Source organism: Lacerta agilis, chromosome 12 (assembly GCF_009819535.1).
Source record: "Lacerta agilis isolate rLacAgi1 chromosome 12, rLacAgi1.pri, whole genome shotgun sequence".
Lineage (NCBI taxonomy): Eukaryota > Metazoa > Chordata > Lepidosauria > Squamata > Lacertidae > Lacerta > Lacerta agilis.
In genome coordinates this window covers 5,761,934-5,788,870 of record NC_046323.1, presented here as the reverse complement: position 1 = coordinate 5,788,870, position 26,937 = coordinate 5,761,934, and the positions used below count along the sequence as shown (strand labels likewise).

General features: G+C 44.3%; 1 protein-coding gene across 3 annotated transcripts; it reads right to left on the bottom strand.

Annotated features, from left to right (window-relative positions):
* Nucleotides 1-208: 208 nt before the first annotated feature.
* On the bottom strand, nt 209-26,122 carry KIAA0895 (KIAA0895 ortholog). Of its 3 annotated transcripts, none has more exons than XM_033165681.1 (8): nt 25,985-26,122; nt 24,425-24,484; nt 14,836-15,518; nt 8,529-8,672; nt 6,717-6,849; nt 4,764-5,069; nt 1,092-1,189; nt 209-699 (listed from the first exon to the last, which is right to left on the bottom strand). In XM_033165681.1, exons 1-8 carry the CDS (start codon nt 26,025-26,027, stop codon nt 538-540), a joined length of 1,629 nt encoding a protein of 542 aa, XP_033021572.1. In that variant the 5' UTR covers nt 26,028-26,122; the 3' UTR covers nt 209-537. The 3 variants fall into 3 exon arrangements, with proteins under 3 accessions (XP_033021572.1, XP_033021573.1, XP_033021574.1); XM_033165682.1 differs by having other exon boundaries at nt 25,750-26,121; XM_033165683.1 differs by lacking the exons at nt 24,425-24,484; nt 25,985-26,122 and adding an exon at nt 22,378-22,798.
* Nucleotides 26,123-26,937: the final 815 nt, after the last annotated feature.

Genomic DNA, 26,937 nt, shown 5'->3' with positions numbered 1-26,937 from the left:
ATCACTTAACCCTTAGAAAACCGCTTAGCTAGAAATACTGCACAACCCGGAAACCAACCAACAAGTGAATGGGGACAACAAATTAGAAAATGCTACATTCTAAACATTTAAGTATTATGTTGCAAATAGCAATATGCTAGAAAAGAAATCATTCGAAAGCCTGTAGAATCGGCAAATGTCAGTAAAAGAATCTACACAAAGAATTTCATAAAGGATTTTCCAGCTATAATTTAATCCGCGAGTTCCAGCTATAATTTAATCTCAAAAAATTTACAAAATCTTTCATATTCCTTGAGAATGGGGTAGAAAGGAGCATTCCTCCCACCTTTGAAAGTAAACAACTTCTGGACTGCACCTGTGCATTTTACCCCCTTAGGAAAAAAAACATACCACCACCAGAGAAGCAGATTTAAAGAATATAGATTTTTGCCAGGCATCAAAAATAAGGTTATTTACTCCACTTCTGTGAGTCAGGATTCACTGCGTTCCAGACTGGTATAAATGACGCAGGTGGAAAGCAAAAATATGAGTGGCGGTTTAGGGCAAAAGAAGTCTAAGCTCCATGTCAGACAGATCATTGACTTCCATGATCTTCTCTAGCTGTTCCATGTACCTCGCGTGGTCTTGCAAGAAGTGTGGCACCCTCATGTTTTCAATCACTCCTAAATCCTTCAGGCGATCCACATCCTCATAGGAGACCTAGATATTAGAAAAAGAGGGTTCAATGCAGCGCGAGCATCTAGTTCTCCAAACGTGGATTCGGTGCCACTTTAGCACTAAACCAAAAGCACAGGAAGACAACCTTGGAAAGGCAGATACCAGGCAAAGTAGGAGAACTTTATGCCAACTTAGGTATGGCTGGGCCTGCTATCATCCCGAGAGACCAAGATGGAGTGCTGGAAGCAGAGTCAGAATCCAACCCACTTCTCTCCAATGGGCGTAAACCCGCCCCAGGCTTATAAGCAGGCTTATACATCTCCCACTTGCATTTCAATGTTCTCAAATCTTCAAGAGTATACTGTTGGCAGGGAAATCTATGATTCATGATTGATCTATTATAGATCAGTGTTCCGCCCAGCAATTTCACCCACCTTTCCAAGAGCGGTCAGCAAGCAGAAATCGATGGTATGTCGGTATCTCAGAATGCGGAGGATGCCATCCAAGTAGACCTGATCTTTACTGAAGCAACCTAAAATTATTGGATTCGTGGTGGCGAGCCCAATTTTAGGAAAAAGCAGAAGATTTAGCAATGCACAAATGACAATTCAGGCAGGTAGCCGTGTCGGTCTGACGCAGTCAAAATGTAATAAAAAAATTCCTTCCAGTAGCACCTTAGAGACCAACTAAGTTTGCTCTTGGTATGAGCTTTTGTGTGCATGCACACTTCTTCAGATACACTGAAACAGAAGTCACCAGACCCTTATATATAGTGGGAGGGTGGGGTGGGGTTTTTCTCAGGAGGGTAGTAGGAGATTGTCAGGGAACTGGCCTGCTGAGGGGAATAGAGGGTCTGTTAGCACAGTGTTTTTCAACCTTTTTTGGGCAAAGGCACACTTGTTTCATGAAAAAAATCACGAGGCACACCACCATTACAAAATGTTAAAAAATTTAACTCTGTGCCTATATTGACTATATATAAAGTAATTCTCTTGAATAGGAATCAAATAAACAAATTTTTCCCACAGCACACCAGGCAACATCTCGCGGCACACTAGTGTGCTGCGGAACAGTGGTTGAAAAACACTGCGTTAGCATACAGAGAGCCACGACGTCAATTGAGCAGCAGCAGCTCTTCCAGGGGGGAAAGCCCCCACACCTCCAATGGGGAGGAGAGGGAAGGAACCAGCTGCAACGAACCTCCGCTTCACACTCTCCCCTTGTTACTAAGTGAATTTCTAATCAGGTGTTCTGGGTCAAATTTCAATCCACCCCACCTGTCCCTCTGAGGTCCGTCTGTGATGTCAATCCCCTTTTATTTATAATCTGGGAATCACTTGGTAACGGGAGTTTTCCTGTCCAGCGGCCGTGGCTGGTTATATCCTCTGCTCTGGGCTTCAGGGGTTAAACTCTTCTCTGCCTACAGTTCGGGGTCTCTCTTTCATTAGTTCCCTCACTATATCAGTTAGCTAAGCCCTCTTAGCCAGTGTTTTTCAACCTTTTTTGGGCAAAGGCACACTTGTTTCATGAAAAAAATCATGAGGCACACCACCATTAGAAAATGTTAAAAAAATTAACTCTGTGCCTATATTGACTATATATAAAGTAATTCTCTTGAATTTTTCAATTTTTCCCACGGCACACCAGGCAACATCTTGCGGCACACTAGTGTGCCGCGGAACAGTGGTTGAAAAACACTGCTCTTAGCAACTCTGTGGCAATACCAAGGTTTCCACCCGCTAGCCCCTCCTGAGGGAACTCCAAGACACAAACTATCACCCTGCAGGTCATTTTTGTCCTTTCCCTGAGTTCACCTCCTCATGAGCATACATAGCTAGCTGGACCAAATGAACGACGATATTTTCTTAGCTCAACAATAAGAAGTCTTTATTTCTTTCAGAACATAACGGATTCAGTAATGGTTTATAAGCTTAGTTTCGTAACAGTGTAAACTCTTTCTTTCAGCGTCATATACACATCTTCAATGTATCCTAACCTATCCTAAACCGTGGGCTTCTGAAAATCCTTAATTTAGATCCGTTTCGTTACACCAGCCTGGCGGGGAGAGGGCTTAGGGATGTTGCTGAGACCCTGCGCTCACCTCACCCGGCTGGTCAGGAGGGAAACAGGCCGTTTCCGGCGCCCCAGTCGTGCAGAGTGGTGAAATGTAAGGCGTGTAGAAGGAGACTTGGGGTGCCAAAGTTCTTATGCTGGGGAAGGAGCCGGAAGGGGCCACTCCCAGATTCTGCCAGCGACTGAGACAGGCATGCTTTTTGCAGCTCTGCACTGTAAATAGTTTGCACAATAAAACTGCCAAAGACTGTTTGGGCTCTTGCTTGGTTACTCATGAAGCACCTTCACGCGAACCTTACAGAGATGGGCGATTGACTCAATGGGTATGGTTTTATATACAGTCATACCTCGGGTTGTAAACACTGCGGGTTACGCCTTTTTGGGTTGCGCTCCACGCCGAACCTGGAAGTACCGGAATGGGTTACTACCAGGTTTCGGCACTCGCGCAGAAGCGCTAAATCGTGACCCACGCCTGCACAGAAGCGGTGCTGCGGGTTGTGAATGCTGCGGGTTCCAAACGTGCTTCCCGCACGGATCACGTGCGCAACCCGAGCATCCGCTGTATATATAAGGGTCTGGTGACTTCTGTTTTATATATTACAAATGACAATTATCCTTGTATATTTACACAACAACAGACACACACACATATATATTAGGAACAAATCAGCAGGCTTTGCTTCTGACAAGCACACACAAGCTTGCTCTACAAGACTCCAATCCTAAACATATTAAGTCTCACTGAACTTGGTGGGAATTACAGTGGTACCTCGGTTTACAGTAGTACCTTAATCCGTTCCGGAAGTCCTTTCTTAAACCGAAACCGTTCTTAAACCGAGGCACGCTTTTCCTAATAAGGCCTCCCGCCATTTCCTTTCCACCATTTGGATTCCGTTCTTAGACCAGGTAAAGTTTGCAAAGCGGGACACTACTTCCGGTTTTGCGGAGTTCGTAAACTGAAGAGTTCGTAAACAGAGCTGTTCTTAAACCGAGGTACCACTGTACTTTTGAGTAAATATTAAGTTAGGCTGCATATGAGGAGATTAATAGATCAACCCATGTCTCAGCTAAATAAAATGTTTAAGACAGAGTTTTCCAAACTGTGTGTTGCGACACGTGAAGTGTGTCGACTTCAGTGTGTTGATGTGTCGCACAAACGCTCCCCGTGTTCCTCCCGGGGCTAGAAAGGGAGCGAGCAGCCTGCCGGTTTGCTACTAAAACTGAATTACTGTGTCATGAAATGATGCGTGTCTAAAAAGTGTGTCACCAACTTGAAAAATTTGGAAGCTCCGGTTTAAGATATATCCCACCTTAATTCTACTGAAGGAAATAAGGAGAGCATGCCAGACCTGAAATTTGCTGCTGCTCCTAGAATACACATTTAAGATCACTAGCTATGACATGATGCAGGTATACACACATGCAGAAGTCTAATCATCTTTATTTCATCATAAATGGTTCAGAGAGTGAGGTACCTCCTTCTGTGACCCTTGTGGCAGCAATTTGTGCATTTTGAAAGCACGTCAAAGTGCAAGTGGATAAATAGGTACCGCTCCAGCGGGAAGGTAAACGGCGTTTCCGTGTGCTGTTCTGGCTCGCCAGAAGCGGCTTAGTCATGCTGGCCACATGACCCGGAAGCTGTACGCCGGCTCCCTCGGCCAATAAAGCGAGATGAGGGCCGCAACCCCAGAGTCGGACGCGACTGGACCTAATGGTCAGGGGTCCCTTTACCTTTACCTAATACAGGTCAAAACGGTGGTCTTGAAGCTCAAACATCTCGACAGAATCATCTTCATACTGTACTTAACAAAGCTTTATTTTGAATAATTTGCGTCATTTTTGTACCTGTATCTCATTCCCAACAGAGATCCCTTCTACCTTTCTATGACTCCCGTTTTTAAAGACTTGTAAGAACAATTTCTGCCCTAGCCTGAACTTTTGCTTCTTGAGCTTCCAGGGAGCCTTTTTAAAAGAACCACAGCTTCAAAGAAAACATTCAAACCGAAGGGGAGGCGAGGAGAAAAAAGACTTACCTGGAATAGAAGTATCGGTCCAGCCTCTCTTGGCTCGAACACAATAGTCCCACCTGGTATTGGGATCTGTGACAAACTTCCCAATGTCCTGAAAGAGCTCTTGGAAGGACATCTGGCTTGCTTGGTAGACCGTGTAATATAGGAGTGCAGCCCTCCACAGGAAGGGATCTTTCCGAAAGAGAACACTGTGGATACTTGCCAAGCCTTCCTCTGTGGGGTTGATGGGTTTGAGGCCATGTTTTCTTCGCCCATTCCAGGTGCTCCACAGCTGGCTGTTGTTGTTAATGCCTCTCAGATAATGAGTTCCTGTAAAGCATACAGGCAACCGCGCAATCATGCAGGCATTGCCAGAATGTTAGCCACAAATATGCAAACTGCTACCGTGGCCAAAAAAAAAATAAAAAACACCCCAAAAACCCAAGCATAACCAAATTTAGCCTCAAGTTCAGAACTTCTCAAGACAGTGAGAGATGACAAATGCAAGTTATTTTGACTGTGGCCAAGCATTCTGCTAGAGTTTCATTTGGTGGGTCGCACCCATTGCTTAAGGGCACACTTGTGTTGCCTTGGCTAAAGGAAGGATCCCAGCTCTACATTTACTGAGGTAATCCAAATATAGCCGCAGGAGAACCCACGTGACAGCGTGTATATTTGCTTAGCTCCGACTTCCCCCTGCAAATCACTCAATATTTCTTTCAGGTCACTGACACTTACTTCCAGTTTTGAATCCTGGCTGAGGGAAGGGAGATTAAAAATGTGACAGGAGGTGGGCAAAGGGTTAAGCGCTCTCTTCCTGTCCAATCACGTCCTCAGTAAAAGCTCTGTCGCCCAATGAGCTTTACAGAACAAGCATACAATTAGGAACAAGGAAAGAGAGACATCATTTAATTTAATGCTGTGATGGGGCAAGCACTTTCCTGAAATCTTTTTTTCTCACCACACTGGGAACAGTTGGCTGGAGACCAGGTGATTTATTTTTTAAACACCATCTTCACCCAGACCCTTAAGAAACTCTTCTCTGCTGATCAAGAAGATCCCTCAGTACTGATTGGCTCCTGGTCTAGTCTTGCGATGGACTTAAAAGTCCTTAGTCGGCAAGCTACTTCTCTGTTGAGCTGACCTCCGTGGTTTCCACCATCCCTTGTCAGCTCCTCATCTGCAGATGGAACTGCCTCCTTGGATGGCAACCACAGCTTCCAGTTTTCCAAACCAGAAGACCTCCCTCATCCTGTGTCAGGTGACTGGGATCTAAACCAGGGGTCAGCAAACTTTTTCAGCAGGGTCCACTGTCCCTCAGACCTCGTGGGGGGCCGGACTATATTTTGAAAAAAAAAATATGAACGAATTCCTATGCCCCACAAATAACCCAGAGGTGCATTTTAAATAAAAGGACACATTCTACTCATGTAAAAACACCAGGCAGGCCCCACAAATAACCCAGAGATGCATTTTAAATACAGTGGTACCTCGGGTTAAGAACTTAATTCATTCTGGAGGTCCGTTCTTAACCTGAAACTGTTCTTAACCTGAAGCACCACTTTAGCTAATGGGGCCTCCCGCTGCTGCTGTGCCACCAGAGCACAATTTCTGTTCTTATCCTGAAGCAAAGTTCTTAACCTGAAGCGTTATTTCGGCGTTAGCGGAGTATGTAACCTGAAGCGTATGTAACCTAAGGTACCACTGTAAAAGGACACATTCTACTCATGTAAAAACACACTGATTCCCGGACTGTCCGCGGGCCGGATTTAGAAGGCGATTGGGCCGCATCCAGCCCCTGAGCCTTAGTTTGGAGACCCCTGATCTAAACCATTCAGCCATTCCTTCTTGGTGAAGACAAGCCTTACCTATCAGCACCCTTCTCAACAGCATCTGGCTTTGCAAGTCGCCTAACAAATGCCTAGAGAGGGGCATACTGGCATGACTTATCTGGCATGACTTCCCTTCTTTGCGTACCTATTTCGTGCCTCAGCATTCCTTCCAGCCAATGCTCACGTGCCGTGGCAATATTGATGGTAAGAGTTGGGCGGCCATTTACCACGGTCATCGAGGCTCGAGAAAGCAAGTCGTCGGAGAGATGGACCACAATCTGAATAAAAAAGCAGAGGCTTGAGATATTAAACCCTTAAAAAATCAAAGGTTTTGCATTCCTGGCTCTAGTAACACATTTCCAATTCTGTATAGAGTCATTGCAGGTTTTTTTTTTTTAATTTATTATTTTCAATTTTATACATTTCAATAATTTTATAATCATTTTAACATTTCAAAACTTGATTTCCTTCCCCCTCTTTCTATGGTTCCTGAAATTTATTTTTAGTATTTTCTGCAAATCCAAATTAACTTAATTTGCTCATTTATTCCTCTACTTTAAATATAAACTGTTATAAAACTGCAAGTTATTACAATAATCCTGCCAGTGTTCTTATCTGTTTATAGTTTGTTTGTAAATATTCAATAAACCTTTTCCATTCTTTTATTTAAAAAAAATTGTTATCTTGATTTTTTATTTTCCCGGCAAGTTTCACCATTTCACCATTTCTGCATATTCCATAATTTTTTGTATCCATTCTTCTTTTGCTGGGACTTCTTCCTCTTTCCATTTTTGGGCAAGTAACATTCTTGCCACTGTAGTCGCATACATGAATAAATTTCTATACAGTGAGGGTAGTTCTGTCCTTATAATTCCCAAAAGGAAAGCTTCTGGGTTTTTTTTTAACAAACGTTATTTTAAACATCTTTTTCAATTCATTAGATATCATTTCCCAGAAAGCTTTAACCTCACTACAAGACCACCACATATATAGAGTCATTGTGAACCAAAAGTTCAATTCGATTCACCCAACGCAATGGCAATGGACTGGAGATGCAACAGGAAGTGTCTGTTGCAAAGGTTCAGTGAAGATTCACTAGTCCAGCACCCAGACACATCCATTTCTAATACAGATGTAGGCTCCAGACAGAGCAATCCTGTGCTGGACCCATCTGGGGCTGTTTGGGCACCCGGCCTCTGAGCATCCAGCGAAAAATAACCAAGAATACACAAAACACAGTGATAGAGATGCTATTTCTGTTGGGAACAATAAATACTGGTGAATTCTTATGGATTATATTTTTTCCCCCTGCTGGGTTTAGCCGAAGTAAAACAGTATGAATGAAAGCCTAGGAAGCCAATTTAGTTACTGGAAGGGTGAGATTTCTGTCCTGCTGGCATGGCCTTTGCCACTGTCCAGGTGAAATGTGTCGTGACCTGGCCCTAGCGTTAGGCAAAGCGAGGCAGGTGCCTCAGGTGACAGATACTGCAGGGCTGCAGTGGAAGCTCCTCTCCTTCCTTCTAAAAGTTCCCAGATATCTTAACTCATATAATTCTGGCGCATATGACTGGGGCGTGCATGGGTGAGCCCTGACTCTATGGCAGGGGTCCCCAAACTAAGGCCCGGGAGCCAGGTGCGGCCCGCAGACGGCCAGGGAATCAGCGTGTTTTTTACATGAGTAGAATGTGTCCTTTTATTTAAAATGCACCTCTGGGTTATTTGTGGGGCCTGCCTGGTGCTTTTACATGAGTAGAATGTGTGCTTTTATTTAAAATGCATCTCTGGGTTATTTGTGGGGCATATGAATTTGTTCATTTAAAAAAATATATATATATAGTCCGCCCCCCCCCCCAAGGTCTGAGGGACAGTGGACCGGCCCCCTGCTGAAAAAGTTTGCTGACCACTGGCTCTATGGTGTTAGACTGATCGATAAATGATAGATAAATGCTGATCCAACCTCGCCTAGGCAGCCTTCTTTCATCATGTATTTCCTGACATGGTTCCAGATACGACTTCTGGGCAGGAGGCTGCCTCCGGTGGCTTGCTCAAAATTTTCGTAGCTTCCATATTTTTGCAAAGTCAGTTCCATGATTTTGATGGCCTGCACAAGAGACAAAAACAGAGCAAAAAACAGAGCTGGTGAGAGGGAGCAGTTCAGACTCCGGAGCTGAAACAGAGGAGGTGGCTCAAGAGAGACTGCTGAAGAATCCAGGGAATTTCACTCTCCTGCTGTGATAAGCTACCCCACCCCTCGGTCTCCAATAATGTGCAGAATAATGAGGAGGGCAAAACAAAAACCAGAGGTGCACAGACGCAGTGCAAGACTGCTTGGGGTACATCTGGGAGAGGACGAGTCAGAGAGGGAAGAAGGATTCTGCTCCATAGGGTCAAGACCTGCTGGGTGGGAAGTGTTGCTGAGTTGTATGGCATTTCCTTGAACCAAGAGTTAACTTCACTGCATCCGACTCCAGCCCTGACAATGGGTATTGCCCCAAACAGATCATCTTGAGGCCCTAGGCAGCTTCACAGAGTTGGGCAGAATCCCACTGGCCCTTTATGTGATGAGACACCTGCTCAGCACGCAGCTGGAGTCAGTGGCAAACCGAGCCTCCTGGCTGTTGGGAGCGGCAAGTGCAGTGGCACCCCCCCCCGGGGGGGCGACGCTCCGTAGCGCACATGACGCATGCACTACGGAGCGTGGTCCGGCCGGGCTGCCTGGCGCGAGCGGCCCCCCATCCGTGCGGCAGGGGGCTGCTCACACCCGGCAAGTTCGCTCCTGGCCCAGCAGCCCGGACGCACTGCGTGCGCAAGTGCAGCAGCCTGCATGGACTGCGCATGTGTGGACATGCGCAGTCCATCCTGACTCCCAAGCTGCCACCTGGCACCCCTTCCGTGCGGCGTCTGCTCGCAAGGAAGGGCTGCTGGGTGGCGGCTTGGGAGTCACACTCACAGGGGAGGTGGCACCGAGCGCCACCCCCCAGGCTAGAACCCGGGGCGCAGCGCCCCATCGCCCCCCCTTCCTACGCCACTGGCTGCAGTGCCACCCTTGGCCATCTGCACTGCAGCAGTGCCAGAGCTCCCTTGCCCTTCCTGTGCTCAGGTAATGTGCACAATATCATATCCTTCCCTTAGATAAGCTTTTATAGATATTTCACAACACATACAAAAACGATAGAGTCTCCCAAGTAGAGCCACCTGTGCACTCCAGAATGCACATGGAGACTTTGCACAGTTCACTTCAAAAGAAGCGGCAGGCTAGCAATCGCAAAAGGACTTACATAGAATACTGTCCCCTCCCACTGAGGGGAATAGGGCTGCCTTTATAGGCAGAGGAGAACCAAACACACACACCCCAAACCTCCCATGCTTACATGCTAAATTTCTGGACATGAGCACAAGTAGAAGAATACTATTTTGATTTCCATTTCATGAGTTTCCCACCCGTTTTCAGATTCCGACATGTATGTCTGTGATCTACTCAGCGGCGTAGCTAGTCGCGTGGGTGCCTGGTGCGCGGGGTGTCCTGCACCCAGGGGCGGGGCGACCTGCCAATGGGGGCAGGACAAGTCTCTATGATGCTTGGAGCCTCTCTGCCGCCTCCCCCTCAGCTGTAGGGTGGCTGAGGGAGAGGCAGTAGGCAGGCGCAAGTCCAACGCTGCTGTTTCAGGCAGCGCGGAACCTGCAGGCACCTAGGCCACCATGACACTCCTAAAAAGTTTTGTGAGCCCCCTTCCTCCGCCACCCCCCTTCCTCCGCCACCCCCCTTCCTCTGCCACCCCCCTTCCTCCGCCACTGGATCTACTAGAGCAGGGGTCCACAAACTAAGGCCCGGAGGCTGGATGCGGCCCAATTGCCTTCTAAATCCGGCCCACGGACGGCCCGGGAATCAGAGTGTTTTTACATGAGTAGAATGTGTCCTTTTATTTAAAATGCATCTCTGGGTTATTTGTGGGGCCTGCCTAGTGTTTTTACATGAGTAGAGTGCGTCCTTTTATTTAAAATGCATCTCTGGGTTATTTGTGGGGCATAGGAATTTGTTCTCCCCCCCCAAAAAAAAATATAGTCTGGCCCCCCACAAGGTCTGAGGGACAGTGGACCGGCCCCCTGCTGAAAAAGTTTGCTGACCCCTGTACTAGAGACTTACAAGAAAGTTTGTGCTCTATTGTGACGCAGGAGGGCAATGTACTTTGCAACGTGTCACCTAAATAATTCAGAGTGACAGTTCTCCAGTTCCCCTAACGAATTCCTAGAACTTTGACAGACATTTGGAACACCCATCACCCATTACACAGATCCAGTTTCTGTTGGGGAGGAAAAATTAATTGCTTCATTTAGACAGACTGTTCCCTTTAATATTTCATCTTCCGGCACAATCCTTTTCTGCCTTGCAAAAGGGAGAAAAGAAGGGCCTATGGAAAAAGGGAAAATGAAGATACAGATCCCCTCACACACACCCCACCCCACCTGTTGTTAGACCTCTCCTCGCTGTGTTGTAAGTCACCCTTAGGTTTAGTTTGGCATAAGCAAAACTCTTAGAGCCAATGTGAATCTGAACCAGTAAACCACTGAGGGAAGAGCATATGGTTATGCAAACAACAGATATCTTCAATGGGTGGGCTCTTTTCCTTATTGTTAAAATACTGAATTGCAGAGCAATCCTACCTATGTTTAATCAGAAGCAAATCCCTTTGGGCTCAATGGGATTTACTTGCAGGGAAGTTGAATATAGGATTGCAGCCTTAACATACTGGAAGAATTAATCAGCAGCCAGCGCTGTTTTCAGTCATCTGGAAAATCCCTCTCTGTGGTGAAACTGAGATTTTCATAAAAACCGGGCTTCCTTTATGCAGCATGCAAGAAGTAGAAAGGAAAAGAAATACCACCATCCACTGTATTCTGCTGCAAACAAACAAGGAAGCGGCGCATCAAATATTCCTAAAGCAAAACTTTTAGGAAAGGTTTGCATGATTTAACTTTGGCTTGCTGAGCACTTAAGCTGACTGAGGAATCCAAGATATGGAACACTTGTTGAAGGGGGGATAGGAAAGGAAATTGGTCGGTGGGAACATAGGTTTGCTCCTGCAAAATCAGATTAGTTGGATCATACAGTATATTTATTGCTGTCTGTCATTCATCTGCCAATTTAACACGTTTTTTTTTTTGCATGCAACGCTAAACCATGGATTAATGCTACTCGGATGAGCCTCAGCAGGTCTCCAGCAAAGCAGCAGATTCATGCCCCGCCTCTCCCCCTTCTCCCCATTTAACACCCAGCTGAAAACTGGAAGCAAATTTGGGAGATGTCCTCCTCTCAGCTGCATGGGATGAGAAAGGCACTGTTCATGCCTAACGTTTCTCTTGGAATTGCTGATTCTTCTCCTCCTAACATTAAACCGTAGCTTACCTTTACATGTGAACCACCCATTCAGTCAATCCTAACTTTTGTTCACATGTGAAAATGAAAACATCCATAGTTTTAACTTGATGGCTGTAGATGATGAGAAATCAATTACAGCCTTAACTCTACGCACCTAGATCCTTTGGTACTGGTGGGCTATGGGAAGACAGGCGTGCACTTAGAATAGGAGTGGGGAGTCTGCGGCCCTGCAGGTGTTGTTGCACTCCAACTCCCATCTACCCCACCCAGCATGGCCAATGGTCAGGGATGATGGGAACTGGAGTCCAGCAGCAACATTTCATTTACCGTATTTTTCGCTCCATAAGACGCACTTTTTCCCTCCTAAAAAGTAAGGGGAAATATCTGTGCGTCTTATGGAGCGAATGGTGGTCCCTGGAGCTGAATTGCCCAGGGGCCAAAAGAGGATCATGCTTTTTATTTTATAAAGAGAAAAGGGAGTGTTGAAAGGACCCCGCTCAGCAGCTGATCAGCAAGAGATCGGGAAAGAGATAAGAGTCCCTGCTCCCTTTCAGCCCCGCCCTCCTTTGTTGAATGTGCTACAGAGGGAGGTTGTTTGTTTCCCCAGCTACATGTGACTGGCTGATTAGATTATCTGTCTGGAAACTGTAGAAAAGGCTCCCTTTCCTTTAGAAGCTGCAGAAATGTGAGTTGAACCCCATAAAAATGGGGGGTTTCCTCTTTGCTTTTCCCCCTTTGCAAAAGGAGCTTTGCTTTTCCCCCTTTGCAAAAAAAGCTGCAAAACTTTTAGCTGATCCTAAAAAACAGGGTTTTTCCCTTTGCAAAAAAAGCTGCAAAACCTTTAGCTGATCCTCAAAAACCCGGGATTTTCCCTTTGCAAAAAAAGCTGCAAAACTTTTAGCTGATCCTCAAAAAACCAGGGCTTTTAGAAGAGGAAAACCAGAATATTTTTTTCCTTGTTTCCACCTCTAAGAACGAGGTGCGCCCTATGGTCCGGTACGCCCTATGGAGTGAAAAATACGGTATTCATTGCATTTATATCCCACAATTTTTTTCCTCCAAGGACCTCGAGGTGGTGTACATGGTTCTCCCCTTCCTCATTTAATCCCCCACAATTACCTACTGAGGTTGGTTAGGATGAGGGACCGTGACTGGTCCAAGGTCACTCAAGTGAGCTTCATGACTGATTGAAGATTCAAACCTTGGTCTCCCAGGTCCCAGTCCCACACGCTTAACCAATAAGCCTTGCTGGCATTCTGGAGGGACACTGGTTCTCCAGCTCTTAGGAGGTCTTGGAAGGTCTTCCTCACCCACCTCAGTGCAGAAGGCAGCTTGAAACCTGTGTCTGTGGAGCTACCCCCTCCACTGAAATGAGGAAGCCCACCTTTGCAGGAACAACGCTCTTGTATGAAGGCTGCAATCCTAAGCCCACCTGCTTCTAACTAAGGAGATGTGGGTGTCTTTATGGGGATGCATCACAATGGAAATGAGGAGGGAATCAGGGCTTATCGTCTCAAATGTTTGGCTACACGATAACTGATCTGCACAGACCCAACCTTATTTACTAACCAGTCCCTGCCACGTTTCAGTCAAAGTCAAGGGCAAAGAAGCCAGTGTGCTGCCTAAATCAACAAAATGCATTATGTAAAACTCTCCAAAGTTAATTAAACAACCACAAAATCAATACATGGAACCCGCTAACTCTGACTGCAGGCAGTCAGTCATCAACATGCAATTTACTTCTCTGATTTCCTGCATCATCAATACTTAGTTATATCATTATTTATTATTATTGTTGATATTATTATACCAAAAAACCTGTAATGAAACCGCCTCTTTCTTTCTCTTTTTCTCCCCTCTAACCAATAATGTGAATAAATAAAATAAGATGAAATATAGGAATCAACCATCGCCCTTTCAGCCTGGGAGGTAAAAGAGGCCAAAACTTGGGTTTGCTCCCTTTCCTCATTTGGGAGGAAAGACAGGGTCTACTCAACATTTGAAGAACGAGTCACTTTCTTCTTGCCTTTTGGGTCACCGCATAGAGCAGCTTAGCACTCGCAACTCCCCTCAGCTCCAACTAGCATGGCCAGTGGTTAGGGATGATGGAAACTAGAAGATGGTAATATTCTTTAGGGTGAGGTGGAGGGCAAAAGGCAGAGTACCGTATTTTTCGCTCCATAGGGTGCACCGGACCATAGGGCGCACCTCGTTTTTAGAGGAGGAAACCCAGGAAACAATTTTTTCTGGGTTTCCTCCTCTAAAAGCCCTGTTTTTTGAGGATCAGCTAAAAGTTTAGCAACTTTTTTGCAAAGGGAAAAACCCTGGTTTTTTTGAGGATCAGCTAAAAGTTTTGCAGCTTTTTTTTTGCAAAGGGGGAAAAGCAAAGAGGAACAGGCCCATTTTTATGGGGTTCAACTTACATTTCTGCAGCTTCTAAAGGAAAAGGAGCCTTTTCTACAGTTTCCAGACAGATAATCTAATCAGCCAGTCACATGTAGCTGGGGAAACAAACAACCTCCCTCTGCAGCACATTCAACAAAGGAGGGCGGGGCTGAAAGGGAGCCGGGGACTCTTATCTCTCTCCCGATCTCTTGCTGATCAGCTGCTGAGCAGGGTCCTTTCAACACCCCCTTTTCTCTTTGTAAAATAAAAAGCATGATCCTCTTTTGGCCCCTGGGCAATTCAGCTCCAGGGACCACCATTCGCTCCATAAGACGCACAGATATTTCCCCTTACTTTTTAGGAGAAAAAAAGTGCATCTTGTGGAGCGAAAAATACGGTAACTTTAAGAGTGCAAAGCAAGTTAAAAGTTCAAGAAGCAGGAGACCTAAACCCAAGGGAAAAGCGAAGAAGCAGGACGGCACCGGGAGCTGTGCACCTTTACCTGCTTGAGAAACGTGCTGGACGCCTGGCTGTGCTTTGCTATCACGCTGGACAATGCAGAGCTTGCATATTCAAACTGCGGGTTGTAGCTGAAGTCCGACCTGAAGAACTTCATCTTCTCCTTCTCCACGTTGGAAGGCTTGATGGCCGTGAGGATACAGAACTTCCGCCCAGAGGCATCCCCCTCTCTTAAATAGCTCCTGGATCTCTGCAACGGCTTTGGCTTCGCGAGGCTGGAGAAGGAATGCCTTTTCGCCTTGGTCTTGGGCAAGCCGATGCTGCTCCCTGCTACGGAAATACTGCGTGCCAACCTGATGCCGCTGGGTATTGGGCTAGTGATGAAGAGGGAGGGCTGCCGGATGAGGCCACACCAGCCGCTCCTGGGCAAAGGCGGCGGGGCCTTAATCTTCTGGCGCTCGCTGCCCCGCGAAGCATTAGGGGCCTTTGCCGGCTTCCGGTGTCTCTTGTGGTGGGCCAGTGGGTGCTTTTGGAGGTGTTTTTTTTCCTCTTTGCTCTGCAGAAGGACGTTGTAGCTGCTAGTCCCCGTGGTGAATGTGTCCTTGAGGATTCCTGACTGGGACAAGCGCCGAATGTTGCTGCTTTCATTCTTAGGAAAGAAACTGTATTCTTCCGGACACAAGACTGTCTTTTTTGAGAGCTCTTGCTCTGGCCAGTGAAGCTTTTCTGCAGTGAATTGAGAAGAAAGAAAAGGGCTAGGGAAATCAATCCAATCCAAAAATGACGTTTTCAGATTCTATGCAACTAGGAACATGCAGGCCTAGAAACACACAAAGGCAACCTTAATATATATATATATATATATATATATATATATATATATATATATATATATATATATATATATATATATATATATATATATATATATACTTACTGATACAAACAAATCTCTAAGAGCTTGGATTGCGGCACCTCAGTGCACAATCATTAAGAATACATTGCGTACAAATAAAAGGCTGGATTCACCTGTGGTAAAACCTGTATTTTGAGACCGAATACAGTTCTTAAATATCTCTCTCTACGTAATGCCTTCAAGCTGGGAAATGTTTCCCTATTACATGGGGTGTCCTGAACTTGCCACAAATATCTCTGCACAGCCGTTTGTGAGATAGAGGGGGAATAAGAGAGAAAGCAAAGCAAAACTTTTCTACCCACTTTATTGGAACCGTCATAAAACTGTCACCTTATTTGCCTCTTGGTTCTACACAGAAAGAATGCTACGCGCTAAACATTTCCTCTCAGTGGGGACGAGACAAGGACTTCCTCCCTCGCCCTTTTTGGCACAAGTGTCATTTGGCAGTTCCTGCTTCTCCAGAGCTATTGTGCACATGTAATTTTCCCTCATGCATTTGCTGGATAAAATAAATAGCTGAGCAAATTGCGGGTATTCTTGAAACTTCAAAAATAGAGCTGGCATCTCCCCCCCCCTGCTCAAAAATGGAAAAGAGATGGCTTAACACTGTGGTTGCATACGAGAGAAGCCCGCAGCTCCCAAATTGGATCCAGGTAGTCGATTTTGGAAACAACTGGCCCACTCCAGTCCTAAGATTAATGGATGAAAACTCCTGACCTGCTTGTCTCTTAACCACAGGAAGAGCCCAGCTCCACAGGGAAATTCTATGCGTACATGCCACAGAATCCAGCCCTAGCTCAGCACTAAATTGTTGTCCTTATTCTCAATACTTCAGCTCCACATTAAAAATAATAATGAAACACATGAATACATTTATCCATCTGCTCGTCCATTACTAGATTTTTAAAAGGCTATGGTTTTCCCAGTAGTAATGTACGGAAGTGAGAGCTGGACCATCAAGAAGGCTGATCGCCGAAGAATTGATGCTTTTGAATTATGGTGCTGGAGGAGACTCTTGAGAGTCCCATGGACTGCAAGAAGGTCAAACCTATTCGTTCTCAAGGAAATCTGCCCTGAGTGCTCACTAGAAGGACAGATCCTGAAGTTGAGGCTCCAGTACTTTGGCCACCTCATGAGAAGAGAAGACTCCCTGGAAAAGACCCTGGTGTTGGGAAAGATGGAGGGCACAAGGAGAAGGGGACGACAGAGGATGAGATGGTTGGACAGTGTTCTCAAAGCTACTAACATGAGTTTGGCCAAACTGCGGGAGGCAGTGAAGGATAGGCGTGCCTGGCGTGCTCTGGTCCATGGGGTCACGAAGAGTCGGACACGACTGAACGACTGAACAACAAAAAAGGCAACTGCTCTAGATACTGGAGAGGAAAAGGAATTGGAGGTGGGAATTGTGCAGGTGTGCCGTGCACAGCTGTTTCTTGCTTTAAACTTCCAGAACCATTTATTTGCCCCAAGTTGGACCCTGCAGACGAAACTATGCTTGGCTTGATCAGATGGAGGGCACTTCTACAGCTGTGTATAATAGAACCACTGCCTCAATCCTCTTTTGGCGTGTGTGGGTGAAACACAGAGTATATCCAAAGAAGGGAGGAGCAGTTCAAAAAGACGGAGAAATGCTTCTTTAGATTAGGCCCACATTAAGCTATAGAAGAGCTCCAATGAAACTGGCTATTTTGCTCTCAGTGAACGAAATTATGGAATGCATTGCCCCAAAAGCAAAACCCTCACAGAATGGGATCATGAAATTTCTGGTAGTAGATTCTGTTTTCCCAGCAAACACAAAACACCGTTCTAGTTACAGGTAGGTAGCCGTGTTGGTCTGCCATAGTCAAAACAAAACAAAATAAAAAAATTCCTTCCAGTAGCACCTTAGAGACCAACTAAGTTTGTTCTTGGTATGAGCTTTCGTGTGCATGCACACTTCTTCAGATACCAAACACCGTGAAAGCTTTCATTCCTGTGACTTCAGTGTAATTACTTTACCTTCATAAATTCTTGCATTTAAGCGCTGTCAAAGCAGCCAACACAAAGAGTGTAAGATCAGCATACCATGTTGTTGTATGCAATGCATAATATATAAAATACCTCAGAAGAGTCGGGGGGAGCAATATTTTACGTTCGTGTTTCCCGTAAACACTGCAAAGGTGGAGCAAGAAGTGCTAAATTCAATCGTGTGCAAGATGACGTGTGATGTTAGTTTGGCTTGAAGGGTAATCTGAGAAACATTCCCTTTTATGCTTGGCAAAGCACCACAGGGTCCAAGTCTGATTTGGTCATTTTAGTCAGCGTCAGCCCAAAGGCGCTTACCCAGAGTGTTTTGGTTTGGCATGTACCGGAGGACTTGACAAACTGCCATTCTAGCAATCATCAGGAAAAAAAATCTCCTGACAACAATGCAGTCAAAATACCCTTTGGGGAACTAATAGCACAATCCTGTGTGCACACTTACCAGAAAACAAGAATGTCCAGTGGACTTACTTCTGAGTAAACATGCATAGGATTCCACTCTAAGAGCCACTTCTCAACTTCCACTGGCGGAGGAAGATCTTGCTTGAGTGGAACTCTAAGCCATAGGTTAATGTGACGAAAACAAGCCACAGCTCACATGCTCCCCCCTCATCCGTCACAGCTGAGAGGAGGTGTTTCAAAGTGTCTGCTTCCATTTGCCATTAACCACAGTTTAGCATTTCATCCAAGCCCTAAAACATGGTTAATATTGACTCTGTTTTTCCTAAAACAAGCCAGCTTCATAACCCACATTCAAAGTTGTCTTGTTTAATAGTTAACAGTAGCCAGAATTTGTCAGGTCAGATGACTCAATGAACGGTGCTTAAACTGAAAGCTCCCCAAATCCTTCTTGTGCCTGTGACAGAGTCAAAGAGAGGGAGTGTAGGAGCCAGATCTTCATGGTAGAAACAACAACAGACAGTCACGGTATCTGTACCTCAGAAAAAATACAAAACCGTGTATATCACTGGAAGAATTGCATAAATATGAAACTAAACTGACAATATCATAATGCGTAGGTCCAAAAATTTTTATTGTATAATTGAATTTACATCTGTAGTGAAGTTGATGGTTTGTATTGTTGTTACCAAAGAAAAGTCCAGACCTTGAAGAAACCGTTGGTGAAACGGGAAGTTTGAAGCTAGCCACCCGTCGGGAGAACACACCCACATGTTGCGGAGGGATTCTGAATAACCTTCCCCAACATAATGAGGATGGACCTACGCGTCTGATAGACATTTGATAGAAATTTGCTAATTTGCAAATGATCTTCATCATTATATTGAACATTATATGGCACTTTGTATTTTTGTATTTTTGCACTTTGTAAATTGCACTTTGTACTAGCACTTTGATGATTTAAAGCATATATAGGTTTGCCTCTGATGAAATATTTATAAATGCCCTTTGCATTATGATATTGTCAGTTTAGTTTCATATTTATGCAAGATCTTCATGGTGGCTCACCGACGTCACACTAAACTATGGTTATGTGTGCTGTCCGAACTCTCCCATCGAGTCCTGCTATTCAAGGAACACCATGAGACATAAAATAAGTGGAAAGATACGTTCAAATGGAAATATATGCTACAGAGCGATTTTAAACTATAATGGAAGGAAGTAACTCCGATGGGGAAAGAATGATGGCTCAAAATATAGCTTAAATGAGGCCTACATTGGCTTTCTCCACAATCCTACAGCATGCAGAACATGCCTACTCAACTTAAAGGCCCCTCTCCCTAATAGTAGGTATGTGATTCAAGCTGTGGTTATGGACTGTTGAGTAAAGTGTACTTTGCACATGCTAAAGGGCACTCTTGCCTCTCTCAATCTGCTCTGGTCAGACCTCACCTGGAATACTGTGTCCAGTTCTGGGCACCACAGTTCAAGAAGGATACTGACAAGCTGGAATGTGTTCAGAGGAGGGCAACCAAAATGGTCAAAGGCCTGGAAATGATGCTTTATGAGGAACGGCTTAGGGAGCTGGGTATGTTTAGCCTGGAGAAGAGAAGGTTAAGGGGTGATATGATGGCCATGTTCAAATATATAAAAGGATGTCATCTAGAGGAGGGAGAAAGGTTGTTTTCTGCTGCTCCAGAGAAGCGGACACGGGGCAATGGATTCAAACTACAAGAAAGAAGATTCCACCTAAACATTAGGAAGAACTTCCTGACAGTAAGAGCTGTTCGACAGTGGAATTGGCTGCCAAGGAGTGTGGTAGAGTCTCCTTCTTTGGAGGTCTTTAAGCAGAGGCTTGACAGCCATCTGTCAGGAATATTTTGATGGTGTTTCCTGCTTGGCAGGGGGTTGGACTGGATAGCCCTGGTGGTCTCTTCCAACTCTATGATTCAATTCTCCTCAGTATTATCCTTGCTTCTCTTGCTGTTGAAATTTAGAGTGTGTCATGTCCTTGGGGCTAGAATCTACTCTGCTTAGCACTATACACTGATGGGACTGCATAAATGATTCTTAATAATGGTTTCCCATCCCACAACAGACCAGTTTAGCATTGTGAAGACAAGCTGCAGTGAATCTGAAGCATGTGTGGTCCCCTCTCCTCCTCCAGTGTGGCTGCAAGGACTGCAGGCACTTCTTTTTTAGATCAACTGCAGCTTGCCATGCCGCTCAAACCCAGACAAAAGTTCTATGCTAGCTCTTAACCATGTTTACTGGAAACAAACCAACTTCAAACCGGTTCAGAAAGCTGGCTTGTTTCATTAACCATAGATAAGATTAATGAAAGCAGAAGCAAGCTGTCTCCTTAATGCATGGTTTCAATGTGACATGCTTAAACAAACCATAGTTAAGATTAACCACAGTTTGTTGGCACAAGTGACACAACATGCTGTGGTTCAGCAAAAACAGAAGAAAAATCTCTCAAAATCCTTGCAGCCATGCCAGAGAAGGGGGGGGGGAGAGAACACATGTCCCCCTCAAAGAATTCTGGGTACTGTAGTTTACCACTCACAGGGGTACAGTTCCCGCCAACGCTTAACAAACTGCCGTGCCCAAAATTATTTTAGGCAGCAAATGTGCTTCAAATTCATTTTAAAGGTATAGCGTGTATGTAGCTTGTCAAGGAAGCTTGAATACTATGTTCGAGCTAAATTATGTAAATGTTAGCAAGGTTACGTTGATTTTAATACACATTCTATTTGAACGGCTTACCTGAACGACATAATTGAATCTATTTGTTTCCACAAGAAGCGTTTGTTGCGACAGGAGATCAGAGGCAAGCAAGAGTTAAGCAGGGGAAGAGGGATGGATGGCATAAGGCCCCTTGAAAAATGGATTTTGAAATAAAAAATATCTCAAAGCTGTCAAAATGACGAGGGCAAGAAGTTTGCTTTTTCTAATCTGCAGGCTGTGGCAGATTAGGCTAAAATAAGTAACTATTTGTGACACAGCCAAAATTAATTTTGAATTAAATATTGTCCCTTAGAAGCTCTGGTATTTTTCAGCCCCATTTAAGATCCCTGCTACTGGCATCTCCAACACTGTTATGCTTTTGGAACACTACCAACCCAAAGCCGTCCTGTACATGTAATCACTTCAGGAATTATTGAAATTATCATAATGACATCCTGTCAAAGTGTGCTATTAACTTATTACATCTGTCCCTGTTTGAGTAGGCTTTTCCAACATCAGAAAGAAGTCTTTGGGAAGCTATCTTTTTTTAAAAAAACAAAACACAAAAGCAACAACACTAGAAGTGTATAATTTACATGTTATAATAAATAAATACAAATTTCTGTAGCTACATTATTAGCTTGTAGTCTCTATGCCGCTGTGGTTTATACAATTATTGCTCTATGATAATTACTCTAGCAACAGTCTTTTCTGCAGAAAAGCATTACGGCCTACACTTTTTAAAATCAACTAGCAGTCTCTGTCTGTGTTGTGTTTTTTCATCCTTTACATTTTGTGTGGTCTCCTGATAATCAAAAACAAAAGCGTGATTCGGAGGCAATGTATCTTCAATATTACTGAACTTTTAATTTCATTTATCAATTTTCCTTTCAGTATTGCAAATGAGGGACACCATCAGCATTCAAGAAACTCCATAAAATGTAGTTTCTCCCACCATAGAGTTCGATGTGATTCCATGAGAGCACTACTATTGATTTCAATGGTCAGAAAATAAAAGTCCTTTTACACTTCATTTGTTACTGATATACACACAACAACGCACACACTTTGGCAGAACCAAGCTAGAAAAATAGTGAAATGAATGTACATAAATATTGCTTATTAGTCTTGAAAAACCTGCCACATAAATACAGGAGCAGCAATTTTTCATCACGGCATCTCCTTCCAGAAAGGCAGGCCATGTTCAAAACCAAAATATCAGTTGCCCAAAAAGTCATCTTACTCCATAGCCTGTGTATTTTGTTCTTTGTTCAAGGGGAGGGGGGATATATTTATTTTGTTCTAAACAGAAAATCTATTTAACCACGGCCAAGTGGTTTTAAGTACAGGTACTCTCGTGGAGAATGCTATATCTCTGATTGGGTGCAAGTTCCATTTTCCGTGGCTGCAAATCCTGAGCGCGCACAGACCCTGCCTTTCTGCGGTGGAAGAATGTCAGCGGCTGCAAGGACTGGATGGGTTAAAGGAGCAAGGAAAGAAATGAGCGTGATTACTCACCAGTGACACGGATGGATTCGAGCATCATTCGCCTCCAGCACTTCGGGTCTCCCCAGCCACCCAAACCGAACCCCTTTGCACCCAAAAGTCCTTCCTGCTTCTTCCTGCACGCACAGCTAAACACACACGAGCGAGCGAGCGAGCCCTTCTGCCTAGATACACTGGCTTAATGCAAATCCTGAAGCCGCGGGATAAAGCGCACCGTTGCACCCGGCAAACCGAAAAAAGGGTGCCGGCGCCTTTTGCGCTGTGTGCGTCCCCGCTGCCTTCACCATGGCGCAGCACCAACCGCCATCCTGCCTCCCTCTTGCCGCTGCTGCTTTATAACGAGACTTTTGCAGACTCCAACTAGAAAGAGGCGCTGTCTGTTGCTAGGACACCCGCTCCCATTTCCGCCTAACATATAGCACACAACCTTATAAAGCGGGGGTGAAGAAGCGACGGAAGTTTGCAGATGCGCAATGGATGCGCAGTGCAGGCATCTCCACGGAGACCACGCTTCCCAAAGATGCAACGCGACGCCGAGGCGCGCCTGGGAGCATCTTGGGGCTGGTAGTCTCGGAAGGTGGGAACCTGTAGGAGCGAGCCTAGGCTCTGCAAAAGATGGGAAAGCAAAAGGGACTTCGATCTGGTTTGTATCCCGCTTCTCCAACGACAAAGTTCAAAGCGGCTCACAATAATCACAGTTGCCATAAAATAAAATAAAAACAGTGCATTGCGAACACAGTAGCATAAATAAAGCAGACAGAAGCAACGAAATCATCAAGATGATTGCTATAATTCAATAACTGGAATTCCGCTTAGCATGTCATCTGAAGCCAAATTTGTGGTTCAGCTCCCTCCTCCTCACTAACCATGAGCTGTTGCCAAGGTTATGTCCTCTAGTTCTAAAAAGAATGGGGAGCACCAAGCCACTGGGGGCTCTTTTCTGGGAGCGGGAAGTTTGGCATGGTCCCAGTATGCCAAAGTTCAGCTTACCATCCTGCAAAAAATCACGATTCAAAAGGACTCAAGGCATCCTCTCCCTAGACGCTATATCTGTATACCCAGTGCTTTTTTTTGCAATAAAATTAGGTGCCAGAACTCACCATGAAGTTGTTGCAGTAAGTCGCTGGGTGACTCGAGGCAGCCCTGAACAGATGTTGCCACCCCCTGGTTCTGGTGCAGGTCAAATAAATGTGTCCCCGCCTCCCATGTTCTCTTAGATTCAGGGCAGCTTGGAAGGGCCCTCATGCAAATACACGTGTGCAATGGTAGAGGCCTGCCTGGAAAGCTTAAAGCCTGCTGCTGCTACATGGTAAATGGACTGAATAAAAGGAAATATGAAATGGCCCTGCCCCATAGCTTGACCTATTGTGGCTAGGAGCTAGGTGCAATCATAGATCTAAAAAATATAGACTCGCACACATGGGTGTAGCCAGGATTTATTGGGGGGCAGGCATTATGTTATGGGGGGCAGAATAGAGTTATCTGTGGCACAATTAGTCAGTTAGTTACATATTTTTATTTATTTGCTAGCTATGCCCATGCTCGCACATGCTAAGCAGCTTCCGTTTTTCAACCCTGAACTCAAAGTTGAAATGGACCGTAGCCTTCAGAGTAGAATCTCTTTACACTGGAAGAAACCCTTTTCCATGCATGTCTGGTAAATATGTATGTACCTAATGTCAGTTGCCAGATTAGCAGCTCTTTGGAGCGCTACCAATATGCACCTTATTTTTGTTTCCTTAAGGTGAAAAATAAAGTTTGACATTTTCATTTTGGGCTTCTCCAAAGTATGTAAGGGCAAGAAGCGGATGGGGGGAGCACCAGCCCTCAAAGGCACCCACCTGAAAAGTGCCAGAACAGCGCTCTGGATGGGGGGAAAAAGCACTGTGTATACCTGACCCTATTTTAAGTGAGATCCATGAATCTTCTGAACCAATTGTTTTAAATATATACTGGCAGACTAGTTCCACGTAATGATAGTCTTATGAACATTATATTCCTTTGCAATCCTGGTCCTAGATGAAGCAAGTGTGCTTTGTCATCAGTCTATGGTAGGTACCTTGTTTCTTTCTAGGAGTAGCTTTGCACTTTGGAAATCTCCAAGACATGGATAAAGCACCTAAACAGAACGAGAAGACCAGGTGTCATTCGGCTGTGTTTGGAAAATAGTTTAAGTTGCAATTCTATACACATGTTCCAAGGGAAAGTCTCACTGAACTCAGCAGGATATTTCCCCCCCTGAGTAGAAAGACATTCATAGGGTTAACAAAATAGGAAATTCTTTCCAGTAGCACCTTAGAGACCAACTGAGTTTGTTCTTGGTATGAGCTTTCGTGTGCATGCACACGAAAGCTCATACCAAGAACAAACTCAGTTGGTCTCTAAGGTGCTACTGGAAAGAATTTCCTATGTTGTTTCGACTATGGCAGACCAACACGGCTACCCACCTGTAACTGATTCATAGGGTTGTGCTATTGGTGTAATATGAGCACCCATAGATGATTAATTAGCACATGCTTTATTTATCACCTCTGGTTTCATATGTACTTCTAAAAGAATTTCTGTTATCTCTTCAGGCAATCATAAGAACAAAAAGAAGCAATACAACCTGCGGCAGTGTTCAGATGTTGAGAACTGAGCCAGAATGTTACAATGGGTGCAATTAATGGCCTAGGAAAGGAACAGATCCCTTCGTTTCTACAAGTGGGAGATGTATATTGATGTCTTCAGCTGTATCACAAAATTTGCTCTCATTGTATGTACGTAGTTAAAATAGTTCAGCCACTTGTTAACAAATGTTTCATCAAATAAATATATCAAATTCATTTCACCGTGAAGCTGCCTCCCAGTAGTCTATCCTTGTTATTACTGGGTGAGATCCAGTAGCGTTTATTTGGCTAATGTAAGTTTCTGGAGGGTGTCTTGATCTTAAAATAGTTTGAAAATTTATCACCTCTATTCGGCAGTTAGCTTCAATGCTACAAACCTTATAAGGAAACGTTCATTTGTGCTAAATCTCATTCTGATAAATATGAGGAAACCCTCATCCTTTCTCTACCCAAATGTACATTTTTAATAGTCTTGTAATAGTTACTGTTAACATCTAAATAAAATAGCATTCCTGATTTTCTGAGCCTAAAACTAGCTTTCCATTCCTCCTAATAATTATTGTTCCTAATTTTCATTTCTTTTGATAGTATTGTATGTCCTCCCTTTGCTTTAGCAATCTGTTAAGAGAGTAAGCCCCATTGAATTCAGTGGAGCTTACTTCTTGGTAGACAAACACAGAAATGCAGTGATAAAACCTCATCCCCATCTTACAACAGAGTCTTTGTCTCTAGGAACAATATTTGCTACAGATACCCAGGACGAAATTTTACTTACCTGAGCACAATAAGGCTAGTTCACCAAATTAATATAACACTCTTGCAGGAGCAGTATTTTCTGGAATACATGAAGTCCAGAATTGCAGAGATACATTCTATTCCTCTCTGCTTTTTTACCTGTTAAATTAGCAAACCTTGTATTTAAAACTATTATTTTGAATACAAGTTCTTTTTCTTCTTCTCAAGTTCCTCCTTTGTGTTTATTTTGCATTTACTGAAATATTAGACCAGACCTAGGATAGCCATTTTTGGGAACAGGCTCAAAGTCCTCATCATTTCTCTACCAGTTGACTTGAAGGTCTTCTAAACTGTTACCGGCTGGCTAGTTTCTGACCATGTATCTTAACTGACACTCTCTCTACATGCTTTTCTAGAACACTGCGTTGAAGCTTCTATGATGTCATGTTGTGACTTCATCCTACAACATCCTATCACTTGAGTCACAATAATTATACTTTTTTTTTTAAACTGCCTAATAGCCTTACTAAACCAGCACTACTGAAATCACTGGAATGTGTTTGGCGAATAGATTATAAGAGAAACAAACTAACACAGAAGAAATTAACCAGTGCACCAAGCATGTCTTTGAATTCTCTCCCGTATTCAGGAATTCTAAAACTGCCCAACGAAAACCCAGGCTGTATTTAAAGTTTGAGGTGTGAACCATTGTATTTAAAAAGGCCGTTGAAGAACGTTAGTAAAGAGAAGGATTGCAACCTCTTTTCTCCCCTGCCTTTTGCAGCGACACACAAGACAAACTTCTGATATAATTGCAACTTTCCCTGCTCTCTTACAGGGGCTCAGTACCTTTTGTAGAAGAAGAACATGCAAAAGTTGAAAAGGATAGCTTTTCCCACCATATATTAATGGGCAAAGCTATGCCAACTTAAGTTTTCATACAACTGTTATGTTATGTTATAATTGGTGCATATAATTAATACAGTGCTTGTCTACAGATCATAGAATCATAGAGTTGGAAGAGACCACAAGGGCCATCCAGTCCAACCCCCTGCCAAACAGGAAACACCATCAAAGCATTCCTGACAGATGGCTGTCAAGCCTCTGCTTAAAGACCTCCAAAGAAGGAGACTCCACCACACTCCTGGGCAGCAAACTCCACTGCCGAACAGCTCTCACTGTCAGGAAGTTCTTCCTAATGTTTAGGTGGAATCTTCTTTCTTGTAGT

Coding starts and splice junctions, on each gene's coding strand:
- KIAA0895 (XM_033165681.1), bottom strand. CDS start 26,027: ATGATGAGGACTTTGAGCCTGTTCCCAAAAATGGCTATCCTAG. Junction 5,070..6,716: donor AATGCTGAGGCACGAAATAG/GTACGCAAAGAA, acceptor TATGCTTTACAG/GAACTCATTATCTGAGAGGC. Junction 700..1,091: donor TGCTGACCGCTCTTGGAAAG/GTGGGTGAAATT, acceptor TCTAATATCTAG/GTCTCCTATGAGGATGTGGA.